Source organism: Morus notabilis, unplaced genomic scaffold (assembly GCF_000414095.1).
Source record: "Morus notabilis unplaced genomic scaffold, ASM41409v2 Scaffold226, whole genome shotgun sequence".
NCBI lineage: Eukaryota > Viridiplantae > Streptophyta > Magnoliopsida > Rosales > Moraceae > Morus > Morus notabilis.
The window spans coordinates 344,230-366,351 of NW_010358750.1; the positions used below are offsets into that span (position 1 = coordinate 344,230).

The window sequence follows — 22,122 nt, forward strand, 5'->3', positions numbered from 1 at the left end:
CTAATAAGGAAGCCAAAAACTGGAAGCAATGCATAAATAAATTGTTAGACCATCTTCAATGTAAATATTATTATCAATTGTGTATTTAACATGAAAAAGTATGATACATCATGTTATTTTCATTTTTATTTTAATACATAATGCTATTTAAAATGCTAAATTTATTTTTTCTCATAATCATTATGTTGTGAAAGTTGTAAAAATCAAATGCCAACACCAAAAAAAAAAATGTAAATCTACTTTTACATAATAAGTTGTAAATAGAATTATGTAAAAGTTGTGAAATTATATTTAACATTAAGTTGTAAAACCATATCATAATGATTATGATTATGGGAAACCATAACAAAAAAAAAACTTAAAAAGATTAAGATAATTAAAAAAATATAAAAGTTGTAATTATTATATAAAAAAGCATATATTTTAAGTTTTCAACTAATAATAATTAAATGTCAAATTTTTTATATATTATACTTAATAAATTTATTATAAAGTATAATATATAAGAAATTTGACACAATAAATAGTATTTAATTGAGAGTGTGTTTTACGCTGTAACTTTAAATTTGCAATCATAGGTTCAAAACACAAAAAGAAAAACTTTTGTCTTATGTTGAGTTGCTTAAAATGAATGTCTGATGGGATTCAAACCATTTGAAGATATCTTAAAACCACAAACAGCAAACTGTAGTTTACAGTAAACTGATATAAACTAGGCCTAAATAATAAGAATGAGAAAGAACAAACCTTTCTCTCTCACCACTCTTCATCCCCATTTCCCCTCCACTTCTCGCCGCCGTTCCGCCGCCACTCTCGCCCAACTCCCTCCCCTTAAAACCCAACACCAACCACTTCTAAACCCAACAAAACCACCCTCAAAAACCCATCAACGAAATCCGGTTCCACCCACCAAACAGATTCAAGAACACCCTCTGATTTCCATCATCAAATCGTGTTCCCACAACACCCATTTGCGCCAAATTCATGCCCACCTCCTCCGCACTTCTCTCGCTCAAGACCCCACCATTTCCCTCAAGTTCTTGTCCTGCATTGCGCTTTCTTCGTTGCGAGATATCGGGTATTCTAGAAAGTTCTTTGCTCAGATAAAGAGACCATCTTTTCTTCACCACAACGCCATGATCAGAGCTTACTCTGTGACGGACAAGCCGGACGAGGGGCTTCGTATGTACCAGGATATGATACGGCGAGGCGTTTGGGCGAATTCGTTTTCGTCGTCGTTCGCCGTCAAGTGTTGCGTTAGAATTTCATCGTTTGTGGGTGGAGTTCAGGTTCATGGGAGGATTTTGAGAGATGGTAATTTATCAGATTGTCGTTTGCTGACTACTTTGATGGAGTTGTATTCAGGTTGCGAGAGATTTGGCGATGCGCTGAAGGTGTTCGACGAAATGCCGAAGAGAGATACTGTTGCTTGGAATGTGTTGATATCGTGCTGTCTAAGAAATAAACGGACCCGGGATGCTTTGAGTTTGTTTGATGCTATGCAGAGTGAGGAATACGGGTGTGAGCCGGATGAGGTTTCGTGTTTACTTGTGCTCCAAGCATGTGCTAACTTGAATGCGTTGGAATTCGGGGAACGAATTCGTCGTTACATTGATGAGCACGGTTATGGCGGTCATACCAATCTAAGGAATTCTCTTGTGTCGATGTATTCACGGTGTGGATCGTTGGATAAGGCATATGAGGTGTTTAGGGGATTGCAGGATAAGAATGTGGTTTCGTGGAGTGCGATGATTTCTGGTCTGGCAATAAATGGATATGGAAGGGAAGCCATCAATGCGTTTGAAGAAATGCAGAAGACGGGTGTTAAACCTGATGCTCAGACTTTTACAGGAATTCTTTCTGCCTGCAGCCACTGTGGGTTGGTTGATGAAGGAATGATGTTTTTTGGCCGAATGAGCAAAGGGTTTGGAATATCGCCTAACATTCATCACTACGGTTGTATGGTTGATTTATTGGGGCGTGCCGGTCTGCTTGATAGGGCCTATCGGCTTATAATGTCAATGGATGTCAAGCCGGATCCGGAAATATGGAGGACCTTACTTGGGGCTTGCCGAATTCATGGCCATGTTAATCTCGGTGAACGTGTCATTGGACATCTGATTGAACTCAAGGCTCAAGAAGCTGGAGATTATGTTCTGTTGTTGAATATCTATTCTTCAGCCGGCAACTGGGACAAGGTAACAGAATTGAGGAAGTTTCTGAAGGATGAAGCACTTCAAACTACACCTGGCTGTAGCACAATTGAACTGAAAGGAGTAGTACATGAATTCGTTGCAGATGATGTTTCACACCTGCGAAAGGATGAAATATATGAGATGCTAGCTGAGATCAACAGTCAGCTGAAGATTGCTGGCTATGTAGTTGAGATATCGTCTGAATTGCACAACTTGGGGGCACAAGAGAGAGAGTTTGTACTGTCTTATCACAGTGAGAAATTAGCGATTGCTTTTGGGGTTCTCTCGACTCCTCCCGGCACGACAATCAGGGTGGCCAAAAATATTCGTACTTGTGTCGATTGCCACAATTTTGCCAAGGTTCTCTCAGGGGTTTATAACAGACAGGTGGTCATTCGAGATCGCACCCGCTTTCATCATTTCCTGGAGGGACGCTGCTCTTGCAATGACTATTGGTAGGAAAGCTTTGAGTTGGAAAAGAAAACACATTGGTCAAATCGAAGTTTTGCTGCAAAAATTGGATCATTAGTCGAATTCATCAGTGTGGTGGCGAATAGATCATGCGCAAGACCAACACTGGGACGCAGATCATGGCAGAGATAAGAATTGAATTTTAACCTAAAAGGCTAAAACTCAAGGCTAAAACTCAGGAACGTATAATTCAGATTTTGCCTCAAATTGGTGCGTCTAGTGCCATCAGAGTTTCTTGTACTTATCAAAAGGGACATTCATTGTTTTGTTCCTGAGTTTTGCAATATGGACGAATTATTTGGTTATTCCCTAGTCTTTGATGACAGCAGCTCCTATACAAATACAACGAAAATGCAGAAATTGTATACAGAAAGTACATGTGCAGCCCCACTAACTGCCTTGCCTGCCATAGTTAAATACCATGAAGCTACTAGTAAAATGAAGCTTGACCGCAGCTTGCTAGATTGACGGCAAAAATTACGAGGATTTGTAATGAATTTGTTTTTGTTGCTTGTACACCTTATGATAGAAGGTCAATAAAATGAGCACAACGGTTATGGGCATAACCTTATGATAGAAGGTCTAAAAATGAGCACAACCGTTATGGGCATAACTTAGCAGTAGAACCTATTTATTAGCTCGATAAAATGAGTTATGGCGGTTAGGGGCATAACCTATTAGTAGAACCTGAAATATGAGTAACCTAGCAGCAGAACCTGAGTCACTGTCTTCAAGTGTAAAGTTCAAATTTTCCCACTCCAGATTCAAACAAAAAAAAAATAATAAAAAAAAATAATAAAAAATAAAATAAAATAAAAATGTTTTTCTGAGTGTGGATTGGAATTATAAAAAGGGTCTTGTGTTACATCACTCCTATAAATGCCAAAATGTAACAGTTGAAAGCTAAGATGTGAGATCTTAAAAGATTAATAATGGACGTTTCTTGTTGCTATCCAAGGCATCAAAACAAATTCGACCAAAAAATCAGTGGGTCCTGCGCAGATAGGGACTTGCATGTATAAAATTTCAATGGTTTTGGCAAGTGAAATTTCACATGAAAATACCATAATTTTAAGATCTATTGAACCCCAAAAGTGATTGTGCACCATCAATTTTTATTCCAATAAATACTCCTCAAAAGTAACTACGCACCAGCAATGTTATTCCAAAACCTGACATCAGGCACCTTTACTTTTCCATACCAAAGTTCTTTGAAATCAAAAAAAGAAACAAGAAAACTTTAAATTCTACAAAACTGAAAGTACTGATGAAATGATAAAATCCGCACAAAAATCATCAATGTTCAACCATTCTCTCCAAAGGATGTGTCACAACAAGGTAAGAGTTTTTGATACTTGGAATCTACACAGCCACAGTTTGCTTCTGAGCAAATGCAATGCCCTTCTCAATGCTGGCCTTAAGCTCTGGCTTAAGGGCTTCCAAAGCCTTTTGCTCATACTCGGTCAGCCCCTGGAGGTGGGAAGATATTAAAGCTTCAACACCTTTCCTTCCAAGCTTGACCCTCGACGCAAAGAATGGGAGCTCAGTCAGATCCGACTGCACGTAAGAACATTCGTAAACGTCAGCATCTCCATCCAGCGCACGGAGGGATGACTCAACAAATCTAGCTGCAGCATACGCCATCGACAATGTAGCAGAACCTGCGCCTGCCTTAGCCTCCACAACCTCAGTTCCAGCGTTTTGAATCCTGACGGTCAGCTCTTGAATTTCTTCGTCAGTGAAGCTCACTGATGGTTTTGTTTTCGATAGGAGGGGCAGAATTGTTATACCAGCATGTCCCCCCACAACCGGGACATCGACATCAATCAATTTCAGATTCTTCTTCTGAGCAACAAATGTATTCGCTCTCACGACATCCAGTGTGGTGACACCAAAAAGCTTCTTTGGATCATACACACCTTTCTGTTTCAGGACTTCCGCCGCAATCGGCACTGTGGAGTTGACGGGGTTACTGATAATGTGGATAAAGGCATCGGGGCAGTTGTCAGCAACAGCCTCAACCAGGTTCTTTACTATACCGGCATTGATGTTAAAGAGGTCATCACGAGTCATACCGGGCTTTCTGGGAACACCAGCAGGTATGACAACCACATTTACACCTTTCAAACTATTGGCCAGCTCAGAATTTCCCGTGAAGTCCAGAACTTGCGAGGGAGTGTTGCAGTGGCTAAGATCTGCAGCAACCCCTTTGACATTTGCAACATCGTAAAGGTGCAGGGCAGAAACCAACGGAGACATTTTGATAAGAAGCGACAAGGGCTGACCGATCCCTCCGGCAGCTCCAAGAACAGCTACTTTGTATGATGCTTGAGGCTGCAAGTGGTAGTGGGACCTCTGGTCTGCCTTTTGAGCCTTTAGCGGGAAAGATGCTCGTAGAGCCGCAGGGCTTTCCTTGCCTAGGAAGGATGACTCAAATGAATTTTGCACGTTGAGCCTCAAAGCACAAGGCTTCAACTGCGAAAGCGAGCTCATTTTGGGGCCATGAGAGGCAGTTGTACCAATCGAAAAGGTAGCTGCTGATGTTGCTGCCATCTTACACTCTGTTATACAAGGAGAAAATCAAGCCTTTGTTGTTAATGACAGAACAATAAACGACATTTAGTTGAGTGTAATTCCTAGAAAATTGCTATAATTGAAACAATACAAAAAGTTAAGATTATTATCACTGGTGCCCCTGAACTTTGAAATCATTCTCAGTTTGTCTCTAAACTTTGAAAACTCAAATTTTAGATTAGTCCCATTTAAGCCCTTTTGTAAGAATTTCTGTTAAAATTAAATTGGATAAAAAAGGAGTTAACGTTTACTTTTAATAGATATTCAAACAGAAAGAGCATGTAACTGCATTGCTCTCATTTTTTTCCATCTGTTTTAAACTAAAATTCCAACAAAAAGGTTAAGTGGGATCAATTCAAAATTCAAAGGGCAGAGTGAGAGAGTTAAAACTCGAGAGGCAAACTGGCAATGACCTCAAAGTTCAGGGACATCGGTTCGGTGGTAATAATCTAAAAAGTTAAGTATCCATATATTGTTTTAGTTTCTTCACTAATTTATAGACAAAATACATGAGCTATTCTCAAATCCCAATATTAAATTTTGGATAAAAATCGCTGAACATATCAGTTTCACATTCATTTGAACCATCCTATGTACAAACTTACTTTTATTCTTCCTGCTTTATTTTTGTTTCACGTTTCATTTATTTACTGAAAATTAAAAAAAAAAAGAAAAAAGAAAAGCCCAATACTGAATTCCGTCGAGAAATATGAATGGGAAAGCAATTTTCGTCCCATTTCCGCCAAAAAAGTTCATTTTGGCGCAAAACAGATGGAGATAGAAATTTTAACCCAAACGAAAACCATAAAAAGTTTCCATCTTTAAATCTACCCAGTGTAGTTTGATGCCAAATCATCATCAAAATTACTTCCGAAGAAATTAAAAAGCAATATATATATACACACACACACACACACACACACACACATATATTATGTGCGTGTGTGTACATCTAAACATCAACCAGACGACAGTCTTAAACAAAAGAAACAGATCCGTTACCAAAACCAATAAAATTTTCACAATTTCACAGTTCCTTCTTTTACCATAAACAACGAAAACGAAATGAAATAAAAAAAAAAAAAATTAATGTCGATTTTCCGGATTGGAAAATCCTCGCAATCCCAACGTTTACAGAGATCCAAAAAGAAAAATAGACAAAGAAAAAAAAATGAAAAAAGCAAAGAGAGAAAAACGAACCGTGGAGATCTAACGAAGATTAGAAAGCAGAGGTAGTAGAGAAAATCTGGAGGTGGAAACTTTAATAAAAAAGAGGAGAGAGAGAGAGAGAGAGAGAGAGTAGGTGTGGTAAACTCCGCTAAAGGGGGTTTATTAGGACGAGTCCACGCAGGTTCGTAAGCTGCGTTTTGGTTTCGCAGCCACTCTCTCTCTCTATTGTATTGTGTGTATATATATATATATATATAAAAGAAAATAAAAATAAATGTTTTTGTAGGCACCGCCGCAACGCAACGCAACGTGGGAATCTACCCGAATCTTGTTGTTGCTTTTTCTATATTCCAGTGAATCTTGGCCGTTTGTCCTCTCTTCTCTTTTAACGGCTCCGATTTACCTTCTACACCCTTCTTCTTCTTCTTCTTCTTCTTCTTCTCTTCTTTTTTTTTTTTTTTCTTTTTTTATATAATTATTCTTTTATATTTTTGTTTATACTTTTTGATTTTTTTCTTTGATTTTTTTTCTTTGATTTTTTTCTTTGATTACTAATAAAACATAATTCCGAACCGCGGATCACTGTAAAATTAACTTTTTAGTAGGGTATTTTTTTTTCATACCTTATTATGAATGTCTTTGCTTTTTTTTTTTTTTTGAAGGGGTGGGGGAGTTCTGTTTAATATATATGAATAAGAAGAATTGATTATTATTTAGAACTACTGACTTATAAGAATAGATTCTTTGAGTAGAATTGGTAAGAATATATTGTCTCGTTTATTTTATCGATTCGAGTTTTCAATTTTAGGTTTTGATAGTAAAATGCTATCAGAAAATGTCACATCTAACTTTTTCTGTTATAGTGAAAAACTCTCAGAAAATGTCACATCTCAGCTCAAATTAAAAACTCAAATCCGCGAAGTGAATGGGGCTTTAGAGTGTATTTGAGATTGCCTTTGAAACTTTTAAAAGCAATTTGTACAATAAACAATGCAACTATAGTGTTTGATAAAAGTGTATAAAAGCACTTTGTACATAAATCAATGTACTTTTTAAATTATTTTGAGAAGTTAGAATATGTAATTTTAAGTCTAGTTCATTTTACCGATTGGAGTTTAGAATTCGAGTTTTGCTACAGTAAAAAGCTCTTAAAAATAGTCACATCTAACTTTTTTGCTACAATAAAATACTCTTACATAAAATCACATCTCAACTCAAATTAAAAATTTAAATTAATAAACTAAACATACTCTTAAATTCTGTTTCTGCTTTTACTTTAAGTCAAGGTACTGCTTCTATTAAAAACATAACAATTATTTACGGACCTAAAAGTTAAAATTTTAGTTACTAATGCATTTCTATATATTATTATTAATTTATATATAATTTTATTAAATGAAAAATTAATAAATGCGAACATTACTCAGAATACGGAAGACTGAGCTTTCTCGGGGAAAATAAAATCACGTTTTACTTATTGCAATGGCTCGACTCTTTGAGCTTGCGTGAAGTTTTTTTTTTTTTTTTTTTTTTTTTTTTTTTTTTTTTTTTCCGATAGTTATCACTGAATCTGATTAAATAAAATATCAAGAGTTAAAAGATCCATAGAAAGATTTGTATGTTATATTTTATGTACATAATACTTTTCATAAGATGTCATAAAATATCAAGAGTTCAAGAGCCCTGGAAAGATTTGTATGTAATATTCTATGTACATAATACTTTTCATAAGAAGATGTCATTCTTTTTGTTTGAGTTGAGAATTTAAGTGAAAAATTGAATTTATATTGAAAAAACGTTAAAACAAAAAAAATATTAAATTTTTTTTTAATAAAAAAATATTAAATTTAAATTTTATGAGAAAAAATATTATAATAAAAGATTGAGTTATGATTTGAACTAAAGAAATAATGAGGCCTAAAACATTTCAATTGAATGACACGTGCATCTGGACTTGGTGGCTACCTACCATGGCTTTCCTCTTCCCTCTTGTTGTTACAATCTCAGAAACAAGACAATTTAAAGACACCTCATTTTATGATTCCAAAAAAAAAAAAAAAAAAAAAAAAAAAAAAAAAAAAAAACTTTTTTAAACATTAAAAAAAAAAAAAAAAAAAAAGAAAGAAGACACCTTAGTTTAACGCTTAAAGAGACTACTGAAAACAAGACAAGGTTTGACAAAGTTCAGGCTGAAAAGCTAACATGATAACATTTAGTTACAATTCATATTTACCCAATTGAAAATAAAAAAAATAATAAAAAAAAAAACCCCAGTTTCCCTTCAAAGGTGAATTCACATAGTATCATAAACTAGTGGCAACTCTTATAGTTGATCGAATATGAATTGAAACTCAATCTCTTGGTTCCAAATAAAATCGAGTCATACATAGAATGTTAACAAAACCAAACAATATTATACTCACAAAGCTTCTAGTTTTATACACTAAGTTTGTCCATCTCCCTCCTAAGGGCATTAGCCCTGATTAAGCTCCCAATGGTATTCACAGCCAACTTCAAGTCATCCAATGGGTTACCAGGCACAACCCTCTTATACAAATAGCTATCAAAGGTCATCTTCTGCACATACTCATTTGCACACATCTCCACAAAGGCTTCTCTCGCAGGGTTGGACCTGTAGAACACCTTCTGCAATACATCCAACACCTTGTAAGTTGGCCAGTAAGTCTTGTCCCACTTCTCCAAATACTTCCTCAAGTCCCCTTCATCCACCATCCTCTTCCCGTTCTCCGACCCCTCCACGATTGCCTCCGCGCACATCCTCCCGCTCTTTGCAGCGAAATAGATGCCCTCGCCCGAGCATTTTGTCACGTACCCAGCTGCGTCGCCGACCAGGGCTACTCTGCCAGATAACCGGCGGGGACGTGGGTGCTCGGGGATTGGATGTGCTTCGACCCGAATGATTTTGCCTCCCAAAATCTTGTCCTTGGCGCGGTTTCTTGTTGCTAGTTGGAATTTCTTGATGTCTCCTTTGTGTGTCACCGTGCCCGTGCCTACTGCTACGTGGTCGCATTTGGGGAAGACCCAGCCGTAAAAGTCCGGCGAGACGTCGTCACCGACGTACATCTCGGCGAGGTTCTCGTAGTACACCATTTTGTCGTCGGGGATTTTAACTCTTTCCTGGAAAGAGACGGTGAAAAATCAAGAATTTAGAATGACTCATAATTGAATGTGTTGCAGAAGATGCATTTCCTTTAACACAGAGTCGGGTTCTTTTTTACTTTATGTGATCATCAAAGCAATGCATATAAAAACTTGAAGAGAAAACGTCATTGGAGGTTTAAATTTGCAGTAATTACATTATGTCAATGTCAACAAAGCATAACTCTCTCTTTTATCTATGCAATATTGACGAATAGAGAACTATAACCATTACCATTACTACCAAAAAAATAACTTCAGAATCCAAATTAATTATCAAGCAACATTCATTTTCTTTTTTTTTTTGTTTTTTGTTTTGTTTTTTTTAGATAAATGGAAGACCTAATAAAAAGACTGTCTTTTATATAGTTTAATCCCAAAGTAGTTCTAGCACAAAAAAGGGGAAAAAAATCTCAAACTAGTCTAATTCGAGTTTAAATTTAATGTTGTATGAGAATTTTTTACTGTAATAAAAAAAATTAAATATTACTGTTTTTGAGTTTTTAATTCGAGTTTAAATTTAATATTGTATGAGAATTTTTTACTGTAATAAAAAAAATTAAATATTACTGTTTTTGAGAGTTTTTATTGTAAAAAAACTCAAATTTATCATCGAAATGAACGAGCCTAATTTAACTTCCCGATGAAAATCCATGCACACACGTTTTTTTTTTTTTTTTTTTTTTTTTTTTGGGTATCAAAGAAATCCTCAATCTAAGGGCAAATCGTAATTTCATATACATAAAATAAAATTCTTATTCTTCACAAAAATAAATAAATAAAAATTAAGGAAATGCTTAAAGCGTAGAATACCTGGAAAGCAATGGCGTACTCGTAATCGCCGGCATTGATGGACTTGGCGACTCTGGAATTGGCTCCGTCGGCGCCGATGACGGCGTCGACCTCCAACGTCTTCTTCTGGCCGACGCCGCCAACCTTCCCGTCGTACTCCGTGAAATGCAGAACGTACGGCGCGTTCTCCTCCTTCGGTATGTCCATCTTCAAGAACAGCCCGTTTATCACCGTCGCGCCGTTCTCCTTCGCCCGATCTCTCAGGTACGAGTCCAGAACCTCTCTCCTCACCATCCCGATGTACTCGTGCGGCTTCAGAGTCTGCCCGATGTCCACCGCCACGTTCGACGGTGAGATCATCTTCATCTTCGTCACTCTCCGGTCGATGATATCCAGCGGCAGATCGAATTCTCCGACCATGCAGAGCGGGATCGCGCCGCCGCAGGGCTTGCAGTTGTCGAGCTTCCGCTCGATCAGGTACGTCTCGACCCCTCCCTTCACTAGGGTTTCAGCGGCGGAGCCGCCGGCCGGGCCTCCACCAATGATGGCGACGCGGAGGTTCCGACCGGCAACTTTGGGGCTGAATTTCCCTGCGACAACGCGGAATCGCCTAGGGTTTTGAACGGTGACCGTCAGGGGCTTCGCTTGGATGGTGAAGTGGGGATTCTTTTCCTGCGAGGATTGCCGGAGTCCGACGAAGGATTTTAGGGCCATGGAGGTCATTTTGGCCTTGTTTTGAGAAGGTTTGAAGAAGAAAAAGAAGCAGCGATGGAGTTTGGAGCTCGAGAGAGAGATTTTTTATTATGTTTTTGGTGGATATCGTTTGGGTTATGATGGAATTGGCACCGTTCGATTATATTTTAGACGGGTCAGATTTGATGTGGATAGATGGGATAGATTTTTAAGATGGTCATTTGATGGGACATTTTTTTTTTTTTTTTTTTTTGTGTGTAAGAAAGAGTGTGGTGTGATTTGTGTTGATGGCTGTGATACTAACGGACGTTAAAAGTGGCTGAGGATCTGCCACGTTGAGTTCCTTTTCGTTGAGTTTGTCAGGTGATGGTGAAGAAGTGGGATTTCTTACATGCAGCCAATGATGTTCTGCCACGTCGCTTGTTGGCAAAAGAAAGATAAAAAAATAAATAATATACGAGAGAACATTAACAAGAGACCTCTTCAGTTCGCTGATTCGAGTTTGTAATTCGAGTTGAGATGTGATTTTATGTTAGAGTTTTTTACTGTAGCAAAAAAGTTAGATGTGATTGTTTCTGAGAGCTTTTTACTGTAGTAAAACTCGAATCTAAACTCGAATCGGCGAAATGAACGAGACCTAAATTAATATCCGACTACATTTGGACTTAAAAAGAAAAATACACACCATTGTCAAGATGGTATCTTCATGTAAATTTTTTGTTGTGGGATTTATTTTTTTATTAATGAATGATGTTTAACACCATTAATGTTTATAGCATTATTCTTTAGAATTTAAATTGAAGATAATAACGATTTGATTATATTTGAAAATAGAAAGGAGATAAATAGACCATTTCACACATACATATAATCCTATTACTAAAAGTATGACATCGACAATCCGTCAGTTGTACCTGTAAACCTAAATGAAACGTCTAAGAGAAGACTGTGAACCGAGCTCTACAAGAAGACACCTAAAGATACATATATCAAACGCATACATAACTTTTTAATTGATTGTCAATCGTCCATGACAATGTCGAATCAACTAATGTTGAGAATCCTATGTATCGAGACCACACAAAAAATTGAAGGAAAACAATTCCAAGTTAAGGGCGGAAAACACAATGAAACACCAATTACGAAACAAAATAAATCCACAAACAATTCGGAATAATGGACTCAAACCAAACTAAAGAGAAAAAAAAAAAGCAACAGCAAAGAAGAATGACAACATTTACGACCACTAATGCCTTCAACAATAGGAAAATATCGGGTACCAAATAGTCCAAAGTAGTTGCCCGAATTTCTGACAACATCATATGGGTTACACCACAAGTGACGAGACCTAATCAAGAGAACAATAATGCTGAAAAAGTGATAAAAGACGCCCAAAAACAATAATAATAATAATAATAATAATAATAATAATAATAGCAGTAATAATAATAACAGTAATAATAATAATAGTAATAATAATAACAGTAATAATAGCAGTACTAATAATAATAATAGTAATAATAACACTAATAATAGTAGCAGCAACAATAATAATAATAATAATAATTGTCGTGGTCGTGGGTATGACATACCCAAAAACAAAGTCATAATTTTTAGCAAAACGCTTCTCTCTTAAGTCGAACACCAGAGATTTAAGGATTTTTTTATCATACTAAATATGAATAGGATTTTACACCAAATTAATTGTACACCAAAATGTTCAAACAACTCTTCTGTCTACAAGACATGTGTAATTTTCGTTAATAACTCCAACTGAAGGAGCTTTTTGATAATGTTTAGTATTTTTTAGAACGTATTTTACTTTCTAAAAATTTTGAGACACAAACACCTTGTTATAAGAGCAATAAGGGTCTGTTTAGTATATGTGTTCAAACCAAGATTCAAATCAGAGTTCTTGATTATAACTTTTAAAATTTAAATTTTTTATAAGAAAAAAATACTGTAGTAGAATCAAAATTATGAATTTACCCGGTAACAAAACTCACATACCAACCAAACACTAAGTGGGGGAGATTTTGGAAATTAACACCCTATATAAAATTGTAGGAGTCCTTTTGGTCTTGACAAAATTTTCAAAGAACAAAAAGTTCAAAATAGTAGGTAAAGGGTACAAAAAGAAAAACAGGAGGACATTTTTTTTTCCTTTTCTTTTATCGTGTCAATGAGTATTTTTATTCCTGTAAGAAATAGAATTTCGTTCCAAAGCCTGATTAATATACCATGGCTCAAAATGTTGCCCAATCCCATTGCATGCATGTAATTCAAGTAACCGATGAGTAGGTCACCTCACCACTAATTACAATCCACAGAATCCATAGAACATTTGTCAACCCTTAAAGACAAGACCCTTTGGGAAAATTCCTTATATATATATATATATATAATATAATATTTTAGGGTACCCTTTGGTAAAATTCATGTAAAAAATCTATTCTCAAATCATATGTACCACCATGTTAAAAAAAAAAAAAATACCAAATAACAATTGGACACAATACCTGTCGTTTTGGACTAGTACCGTTGTAACAAAACCATGGTAGCTAAAGTAGGTTAGAATTTATCACAAGCCAGTTGGTTTATCAAACAATCTACCCTCTCTTCTCTAAACAACAAACTAACTCTAACTTTCCATAAGTATTAAAACCGGCCAAGTTAAACTTCGAAAGTACAAAACCCCATAATTTCTGCTAAGTTTGTTACCAAACATGAAGAGTTTATTGGCGCTAGCAGTAACCGTCGTGAGTGTCTTTGGTATTGCCATTGATGGTTGCCATTGCAAGGTTGTGCAGTTCATCTTCGGCGATTCGCTCTCCGACGTCGGGAACAACCGGTATTTGAGTAGGAGCCTTGCTCAGGCGAACTTGCCTTATTATGGTATTGATTTTGGGAATGGACTGCCTAATGGGAGGTTCACTAATGGCCGTACTGTTGCTGATATAATAGGTATAAGCTTCTATACTTAAATGGTGTATATTTTGATATGATAGATTTATTGATCGTAATCACTCATCACAATATTTCGAATAATTCTCCAATATATGTCCTCTATTGTATGGTTTCACCGAGCACAATCATGTAATTTGTGAAATGTGATGCTAAAAACTATCAATTTTTATAGCCTTTTTTTTTTTGGCGGGATGCAAATTGTGAGTTAAAATATGTTCTTTACAAACGCTTATCTCCTTTGTTGTCTCATTAAGTAGATTTGCCACATCATTAATTTTTAAGAAAGCCATTTTATTACTTAATTTCAAGATTTTAAGATTTTAAGATTTTAATAAAAAAATGAAGGCTTTAATTTTTGGTTTACATGTGTTGAATCTTTATAAGTGGGACAAAGAGCAAAAAAAAAAAAAAAGAGATATTTTCAGACAACAGATTTCAACTCGTTGCATAAGGTCTAATTTTCAATAAATACTTAGATTAGATTAGATTTTTTTTTCTTGGCTAAGTATTGGCGTTTGAACCTTTTGTTTAGGTGACAAAATGGGCCTTCCAAGACCACCAGCCTTTCTAAATCCATCTATAACTGAAGACATAATATTGGAAAATGGAGTAAATTATGCCTCCGGAGGTGGTGGGATCTTGAATGAAACTGGTGGCTACTTTGTAAGTCTCAAAAACCTTAAAGCCTTTCAAACAACCATTTATATAATATGAAAAAAACAAAAAACTAAACGGCTCCGCACTCACAAGAAGTGGTCCCCATGTTCATGTGGGGCCACATGGAACTGCAGTTCTGCGGAGCTATATAGCACAGGTCATATAATATATATATATATACACACTATTTTATGGCTTAATATAAATTTAAGATTGGAATTATTTTCTCATGTTGTAGATTCAAAGGCTTTCATTGAACAAGCAAATAGAGCTGTTTCAAGGGACACGGGTACTGATAAGAAATAAAATAGGGAAAGAGGCAGCTGAGAAGTTCTTCCAAGGCGCTCGTTATGTGGTGGCATTAGGCAGTAATGATTTCATTAACAACTACTTAATGCCTGCTTACGCTGATTCATGGACTTATAATGACAACACTTTCCTCGACTACTTAATGGACACATTGAGAGGTCAACTCAAGGTTAATCAACCACACTTAACATCATCATGCATTACTTATATGGAAATGCTTCTGTTTTTCGTATTATGTTTATAATAGTGAACGAATCAAGACTCGTCGGAAAACACTTTTTTTTTATCCCAACAGGACAATAACTATATGGGGCCCATAGGTGGTCCACCCCCGGGCTATGTATAGGACTACTCAAACATGTATAATTCAAGTTTTTTGTCTATTAAATTTGTATAAAATTACATAAAAGTTAAAAAATATGCAGATCTAACGGTTAAAAAAACCTGATCTTCCGGTAGACCAGACGTACGAAAAAATCTAAAAAAAAAATAGTTGAATTTTAGTTCTTGTAAACATAAAAACATAAATTACAGAAAACAAGCAAGTTTCACCTCTAATAAGGGATGTTTCTTACATAAATATATATTAATTAGTACTGTAATTTATATTTTTAAGCTCATAAGTAATCATACCCTTTTTTTTTATAATTCCTTCATAACTATAGTTGTCATGCCTGTAAGACCATAATGCCATATAACATTTAAATAAAAATGAGAAGTATAACAAAACATTTATTTCATATAACATTTACATTGGACATGTGTAACACCACGAAATTGAGTTATCCAAACCCTTGTTACAACATTTTATGGTTAATCTTACATTGAATAAACCTCAAATTATATTTTTTACTTCTGCATATTACATGGTCATATGGTTATACCAGTAGGTTAGTAGAATATATATATATATATATATAGGATTTCTGACTTGTATAGTTTGTGATTCTGTGTGCAGATTTTGCATAAGCAAGGGGCAAGGCAGCTGATGGTGTTTGGGCTAGGCCCAATGGGCTGCATTCCCCTCCAGAGGGTGCTGACTACGTCCGGAAGCGGCGGCTGCCAAGCCAGAACAAACAAACTGGCTCTCAGCTTCAACAAAGCATCAAGCAAATTACTAGATGATTTGTCAAGCACACTTCCTAATGCAAGCTATAAATTTGGTGATGCTTATGATGTCGTAGACGATGTGATTGAGAACCCTTCTAAATATGGTTCGCAAATTCATTCTCAATTAATTTTAAGGATACTAACAAAATAAAATCGGCGTAACATATTATTCTTCAAGATTCGACACAAAAGAAAAGAAAAAAAATGACAAGATGATGTAATTTTTAACTTGTGACTCGTAAATTTAATGTTTGTTATGTAGGATTCGAGAACTCGGACAAGCCATGCTGCTCATTCGGAAGAATCCGACCTGCCCTAACTTGTGTGCCTGCATCAACATTGTGCAAAGACAGAAGCAAGTATGTGTTTTGGGATGAGTACCACCCATCGGATGCCGCTAACGAGATCATTGCGAATGAGATCATTAAGAAACTCGGATTTCTTCGTGATGACAAACCGGGTGCTCCTTCTGAAGCGCCTGCCATTGCCCCATCCTCAGAGGAATAATTAAATAGTTTTGCATACTGCTAATAGGATGTTAACTGGTCGGTGCTTTTCTAAGGGAATAAAAGCTTTCTTCATAGTATTCTTCAAGCTTTTATCATCATGTTTTTAAAAGCTTGAGCTCGTATTATTGAACAAAGTTGTCCTCCAAATTTCAATACAAATTATGGGTTCCAAGATGTGATCTCGTTCCTCAATCCTATCTTGATGTAGAATCTCTACCGATCCCATGCCTAGCTTGAAGCTTTTAGTTTTATCTATTTAATTTATCTTCTTGACGAAGATATAAAGCCAAGGGTTTTTGGTGCTTTTGTACTTGAATTTGAACTAATTTAAGAAGTTGCCAGTTGAACTTTTAATTGTGATAAATTATCGATAAATTTCTTAAGATGTTGAAGCGTGCTCCAAAAATGACGATTGATGATTAAATTTATAAAAGAAATATCCTCATGAACGCGATATGATGTGTTCTGATCCCATATAGCGTGTACCCAAGACGTTTTTAATCCTAATTTTAAAAGTTGCCATTAACTTGAGGGCATTTTACAATACCTTGTAGAGGTGATTTATTAAAATTAAAAGTTTTAAGGGTAATTTGTCAATTGTGAAAGATTCAGATGCCCTAAAACATAGCAACTATATTTATCACAAGCAAGGGCTAGCTAATTCCTAGCATGTTTGTTGTAAGGCCAATCATTCAAAATAATATACACAATTGAGGAAGATATTAATGTAGTAAGCTTAGGCAACCTAACTACCTTAAACTGATTTCTTGGTTGTTGCAAAACAAAACAAAAAAAAGAATGATCATTTAAATTTGCAATTTTCAAGTGGTTGTAGATTTGTTCACAGTAAAATCCCATCTGACTCAAGATTTATACATATATACACATATATGAATGAGTTTTTAATAATTATATTTTCATCAGTGATGATCTATTTGTTAAAAATAATGTCCTTAAAGCATGAGATATAATAAAAGTATTTATTATTTAATTAATAAAATAATTTATTTATTATTTATGTGCATGTATTATTGAATACTTTATGAATAACATTGAAAATTATGTAGTTATTTATGTGACCTTAAATATTGTATATGAGTATTATATATGAGAGGGTAATATATAATAATAATAATCGAAATAATGTTCATAATGAATTTAATTAAAGTTACAGAATCTTTAATTAAAACATTACTAATACACGTCATTCCCATTAAGAATGAAATGGTGTTATCCACATTGTTAATATAGATGGATATTGAATAAGTGTATTATGCATAATAAGACTATGTAGAACCGGGACACTGACATAATTTGATTTTAAGATCTTGAAATCCGTACCAAGTAAAAATATACGAATCCAAAAATAAGAGTCTATTAATAACTCAAATTAAGATCATTCTATATATGACCATCGGTAGACTCAAATTTGATTTTCTGATAATTTTCGTTAAGTATAGAAAATCAAATTTGAGTCTACCGATGATCATATATAGAATGATCTTAATTTGAGTTATTAATAGACTCCTATTTTTAGATTCGTATATTTTTACTTACTCGATACGGATTTCAAGATCTTAAATCCTACTCTTTATATCTTAGAAACACGATGATATGAATAGCCATGAATGCTAATATACGAGATGGAATCCATTCATTCTTCTTTGAAAAAGTAGATAAATAACTTCTTTGAGGATTGATTACGTACTTGAATAAGTAACGAGCTCGTATTCATGAATGTATTTTATGAATAAGTAAAGAGTTTAATTAATTATTAATTTTATTGAAACTCGAAATTGTAGATCCATGAGTCTCCGCGTCATCCTTGTAATATTTACAAGACATGGTGAATTATTGAGAATTAATATCACTCGAAATAAATAATGTGATTATTTAATTAAATTAAATTTAAAACACACTGTGATGTGATCACGGGAGGCCAGACGCCCAGGCATAGGGTGGTGCATGGGGCTTGTGGCAAGTGGGATTCACCTACTTATTCTCCAAGGTATTCAGTTTACTTGTTTCACAAGTTTTACAATCACATTCAAAAAGAAAAGTAAAGTTTGACCTTTTTTAGATTTGAATTTGAGCTAATATTGGAAATTAGATTAATGATGAATTTTTTCTCTCTCCTACCTTTATTTGCGCTAACCACAGGGAGTTCTCCCTGTGGTGTGGCTAGCCATATAGTAAAGGGGAAGTGAGAATTTTGTTTCCAAAATTAAATAGGAAACTACATTTTAAATGAGATTTAAAATAGTCAAATTTCTATTGCTTTGTCTTTAAGTTAAAGCAAAGGGATCTTTCTAATGTTTTATAAATATGGGACAATATAAAATTGGAGAACACGCTTTTTTGCTCTCCTTTACTGTAGGTGGCCGAAATTTCTAAGAGAGAAAAAGAGAAGAAAAGTTCTTCCAATTCACAATTCCTTCACATACATGCGTTAATAGTGGATGAATACAAATTAGCGATTGATAGTAATTACATAGTTCCATATTAGAGTCCACACTTTAAGTCTTACCGATTTCAAGGATTAGATAAGAAAGATTCATATTTTTTGAGAAAGCTTGGAACTTGGATTGTTTGTGCTCAAAGATCTCAAGTTATCCGCCTAATCGTTCGCTAGATATCTATCATTATAAATTAATATAATTAATTTATTATTGCATAAATTAATATATTCTTTAGTTTAGAGTATTTAAAAATTTTATAAAAATTTTAATTATATACGATCCACACATACATACTACCACATTCAAAAAAACCATCACTATTAAATTTAAAAATGTAATAATGCAGCACAAATAAGAATCTAATTTTATTAATTACTGTATTATATATTGCCCATTGCTCTTGTTGAAGTCCGGCACCGGCTTAAAACAAAGCTCCTGCTGATCAAGTGTGGGTGGGACGCATATCAGAGTTGGGGCCCGCGGTTGTTCTGGATGACACGGCTTGGCTGATGGCTCGTCTAGCTCTCTCTGGTTGGCTTATGTGGTTCAACTTGACTTAGCTGATTTGGAGATAAAAAAATATGGCTTTCATAACTTCTTCCGTTGCTTTTTAAATCTGTAATTAAATAAGCTAAAACCAAACATGTCCATAAAAATATTATGAATAAAAATCCTAAAAATAATTAATAAAAGCTTAAATAATTTTAGTATTTCATTCGATAATTAGCCGTGATTAAAGTGCATTTTTTGTGCACTTATCTTGTTAATTCACTTTCTAAAGTTTAAAGTCTATAAAATTATCAATTTGTACAATAGTATAGTTATTCTTTGCTTCAATTGGGATTTTTAAGTTTTAATCATTAGTATACTAAAGGGTTTAAATTTATGGTATAATCTAAATATTTAAAAAGTTTTATAAATAAGAATACACATAAAATTAAAATTTGGGTACTTTAAAAAAATTTGATAGATGATTAAAAATGTTTTATAAAATTTTCCCCGGGCCTCAAATGGTTCCCCTGGTAACGAGCTATAACTATTCGATTAAAACAAATAATTTTTGCTAAAGAAAAAAATATTTATTGATTATTATTTTTACTTAATTTAAATTTTGTTTTTTTTTTAAATAAATATTAATATTAATATTAACGAGTGAAAATATACTGTAACCTTTTTTTTTTCAATATCTTTCTAAATTTTATTTTTCATAAAACTAAAACTAATTATATTAGCACAAAGTGAAAATATCCTATAATTTTTCCAGCACATTCTTTGCATTTGCATTTTCTCGTGTCGTTTTTTTAGTTTTGTCGTTTTCAAGCTCCATTGCGTTTTCTGGACTTTGTGATGAAAACTCCATTGCATTTTCTGAAATTTGTGGTTTGTAGATCTGGTTTCTAACATTACTGATCAAACTAATCAAATTGTTCTCACCTTTCACATACCATGGTATGGTCTTTGTTTCAACCATCGTTGCTTTTTTTGTTTTGTTTTGCTTTTTCACTCTTTACAATCGTTCTTTATCACGTAAGTAGCTTACAACAATTTTATCCGTTCTTTTATCATATATTGTGTGCAAAAAAATATAATTGCATAAAACAAGTATATAGTAGTAGGTTGGAGTGGATGAAACTTTATGCTTGGCCAATGTGGGACTTTTCGTCACAGACATTAACAAGTTGGTGCCGTGCTTAAGATCCGTTCATTTCATTGATTCGAGTTTAGAATTCGAGTTTTGCTACAGTAAAAAGTTCTCAAAAATAGTCACATCTAACTTTTTTACTACAGTAAAAAGCTCTCACACAACATCACATCTCAACTCGAATTAAAAACTTGAATTAACGAACCGAATGGGCCAGTGCGTGCTGACTTCTAACATTTTGGTTTTCGAATTGTGTTGTTTGTTATAAATGGTTGCTGTACTTGCAACCCCTAGGTTGAGAATTTGCAAAAGATGGGTAATTGGCATGTTCTTTAATCTCTTTAGTATGTGACAGTTTGATCAATATTTTTTTAATTTTAGTAAACTAGTTTCCAACGTCATTAAATTTGTATAATTAAGTCATTTTCGTCAAATTCTTAATAGAATATATCATGTGCATAGCATGTGACCTATGTGACCTAATTTAAAAGGGTATTTAAGTAAAATTAAAATCCTTTTCAATATAATCAATATAATAAAATCTGATCAGTTAAAAAAAAGAACAACAAATCAATTTTAGAAAAAGAAAGGAAAATAAATTTATACGCAAGAAAAGCCAAACTAATGAAGCAGGAAAAATGAAATTTCACCGGAATAAAACCAGATCAATTTATGGGCAAAAGAATCTGCATCGACTTGATATTAGGTGCGTTGGTCTTGCAGTGCGGGCGCTCGAACTTCACATGGCCGCCCTTCTCAACGCCGCCGCGGCCCACAAGGCCGGCTTTTCTGCCCTCGGGATTTGTGGCGGCAGCTTCGATCTTGGCGGCGATCTTCTTCACCGTGTGCTTCTTTGGCTTGGCCTTACATGTCATGGTTGAATGTCCGATCGCCAGAATTAGCAAATGGCTTTTTTTTGGTTAGGGAATCAGACAGTGGGTGGGGAAGAGGAAAACAAGGAATAACCCAAAGAAGACCCAAGAATTAAAAATCCTAATTGAAGTCTCAATGCAGCGATTCGTGGTGAATCTCCGATCAGACTCCAAAAGAGAGGGGTGGTAGTAATCTGGAGGCAACAGCTCTTGTTAGGGTCAAGGGTTAGATCGAACTTTGTAGAAGAAAGAAGTTGGTTTTTTATTTTTGTTTAAAAAAAAACAAGTTTTAGTTGGTTCTTGTGTGACATGAGGGTATTTTTGTATTTTCATTAAAAAAAAAAAGAGATGCACATGAGCGTCACGTGAAGGATTTCGTTAAAAATTTAATGGAATTAGACAAAAATGACTTAATTTGCACTAATTTAATGACATCTGTAATCATTTTGTCAATTAAAAAATTATAGACTAAGCTGTCACTCTTAAAAAAATTAAAAGACCATTAGTGCCCGCAAAAATAAGTGGTTGACCAGGTGCTATATG

General features: G+C 34.7%; 4 protein-coding genes across 4 annotated transcripts; 2 read left to right on the forward strand and 2 right to left on the reverse strand.

Moving 5' to 3' along the window:
- Window positions 1-678: 678 nt before the first annotated feature.
- Window positions 679-3,222, forward strand: LOC21399029 (pentatricopeptide repeat-containing protein At3g47530). The gene has a single exon (XM_010093222.2). It carries the CDS (start codon window positions 732-734, stop codon window positions 2,652-2,654), a length of 1,923 nt encoding a protein of 640 aa, XP_010091524.1. The 5' UTR covers window positions 679-731; the 3' UTR covers window positions 2,655-3,222.
- Window positions 3,223-3,778: 556 nt separating this feature from the next.
- On the reverse strand, window positions 3,779-6,642 carry LOC21399030 (malate dehydrogenase, chloroplastic). The gene is made up of 2 exons (XM_010093223.2): window positions 6,441-6,642; window positions 3,779-5,227 (listed from the first exon to the last, which is right to left on the reverse strand). The coding sequence occupies exon 2, from the start codon at window positions 5,217-5,219 to the stop codon at window positions 4,029-4,031; it is 1,191 nt and encodes a 396-aa protein (XP_010091525.1). The 5' UTR covers window positions 5,220-5,227; window positions 6,441-6,642; the 3' UTR covers window positions 3,779-4,028.
- Window positions 6,643-8,712: 2,070 nt separating this feature from the next.
- Window positions 8,713-11,296, reverse strand: LOC21399031 (geranylgeranyl diphosphate reductase, chloroplastic). Its single transcript, XM_010093224.2, has 2 exons — window positions 10,383-11,296; window positions 8,713-9,548 (listed from the first exon to the last, which is right to left on the reverse strand). Exons 1-2 carry the CDS (start codon window positions 11,082-11,084, stop codon window positions 8,847-8,849), a joined length of 1,404 nt encoding a protein of 467 aa, XP_010091526.1. The 5' UTR covers window positions 11,085-11,296; the 3' UTR covers window positions 8,713-8,846.
- Window positions 11,297-13,780: 2,484 nt separating this feature from the next.
- Window positions 13,781-16,723, forward strand: LOC21399032 (GDSL esterase/lipase At1g74460). The gene is made up of 5 exons (XM_010093225.2): window positions 13,781-14,018; window positions 14,554-14,684; window positions 14,917-15,156; window positions 15,946-16,201; window positions 16,360-16,723. The coding sequence occupies exons 1-5, from the start codon at window positions 13,781-13,783 to the stop codon at window positions 16,602-16,604; spliced, it is 1,110 nt and encodes a 369-aa protein (XP_010091527.1). The 3' UTR covers window positions 16,605-16,723.
- Window positions 16,724-22,122: the final 5,399 nt, after the last annotated feature.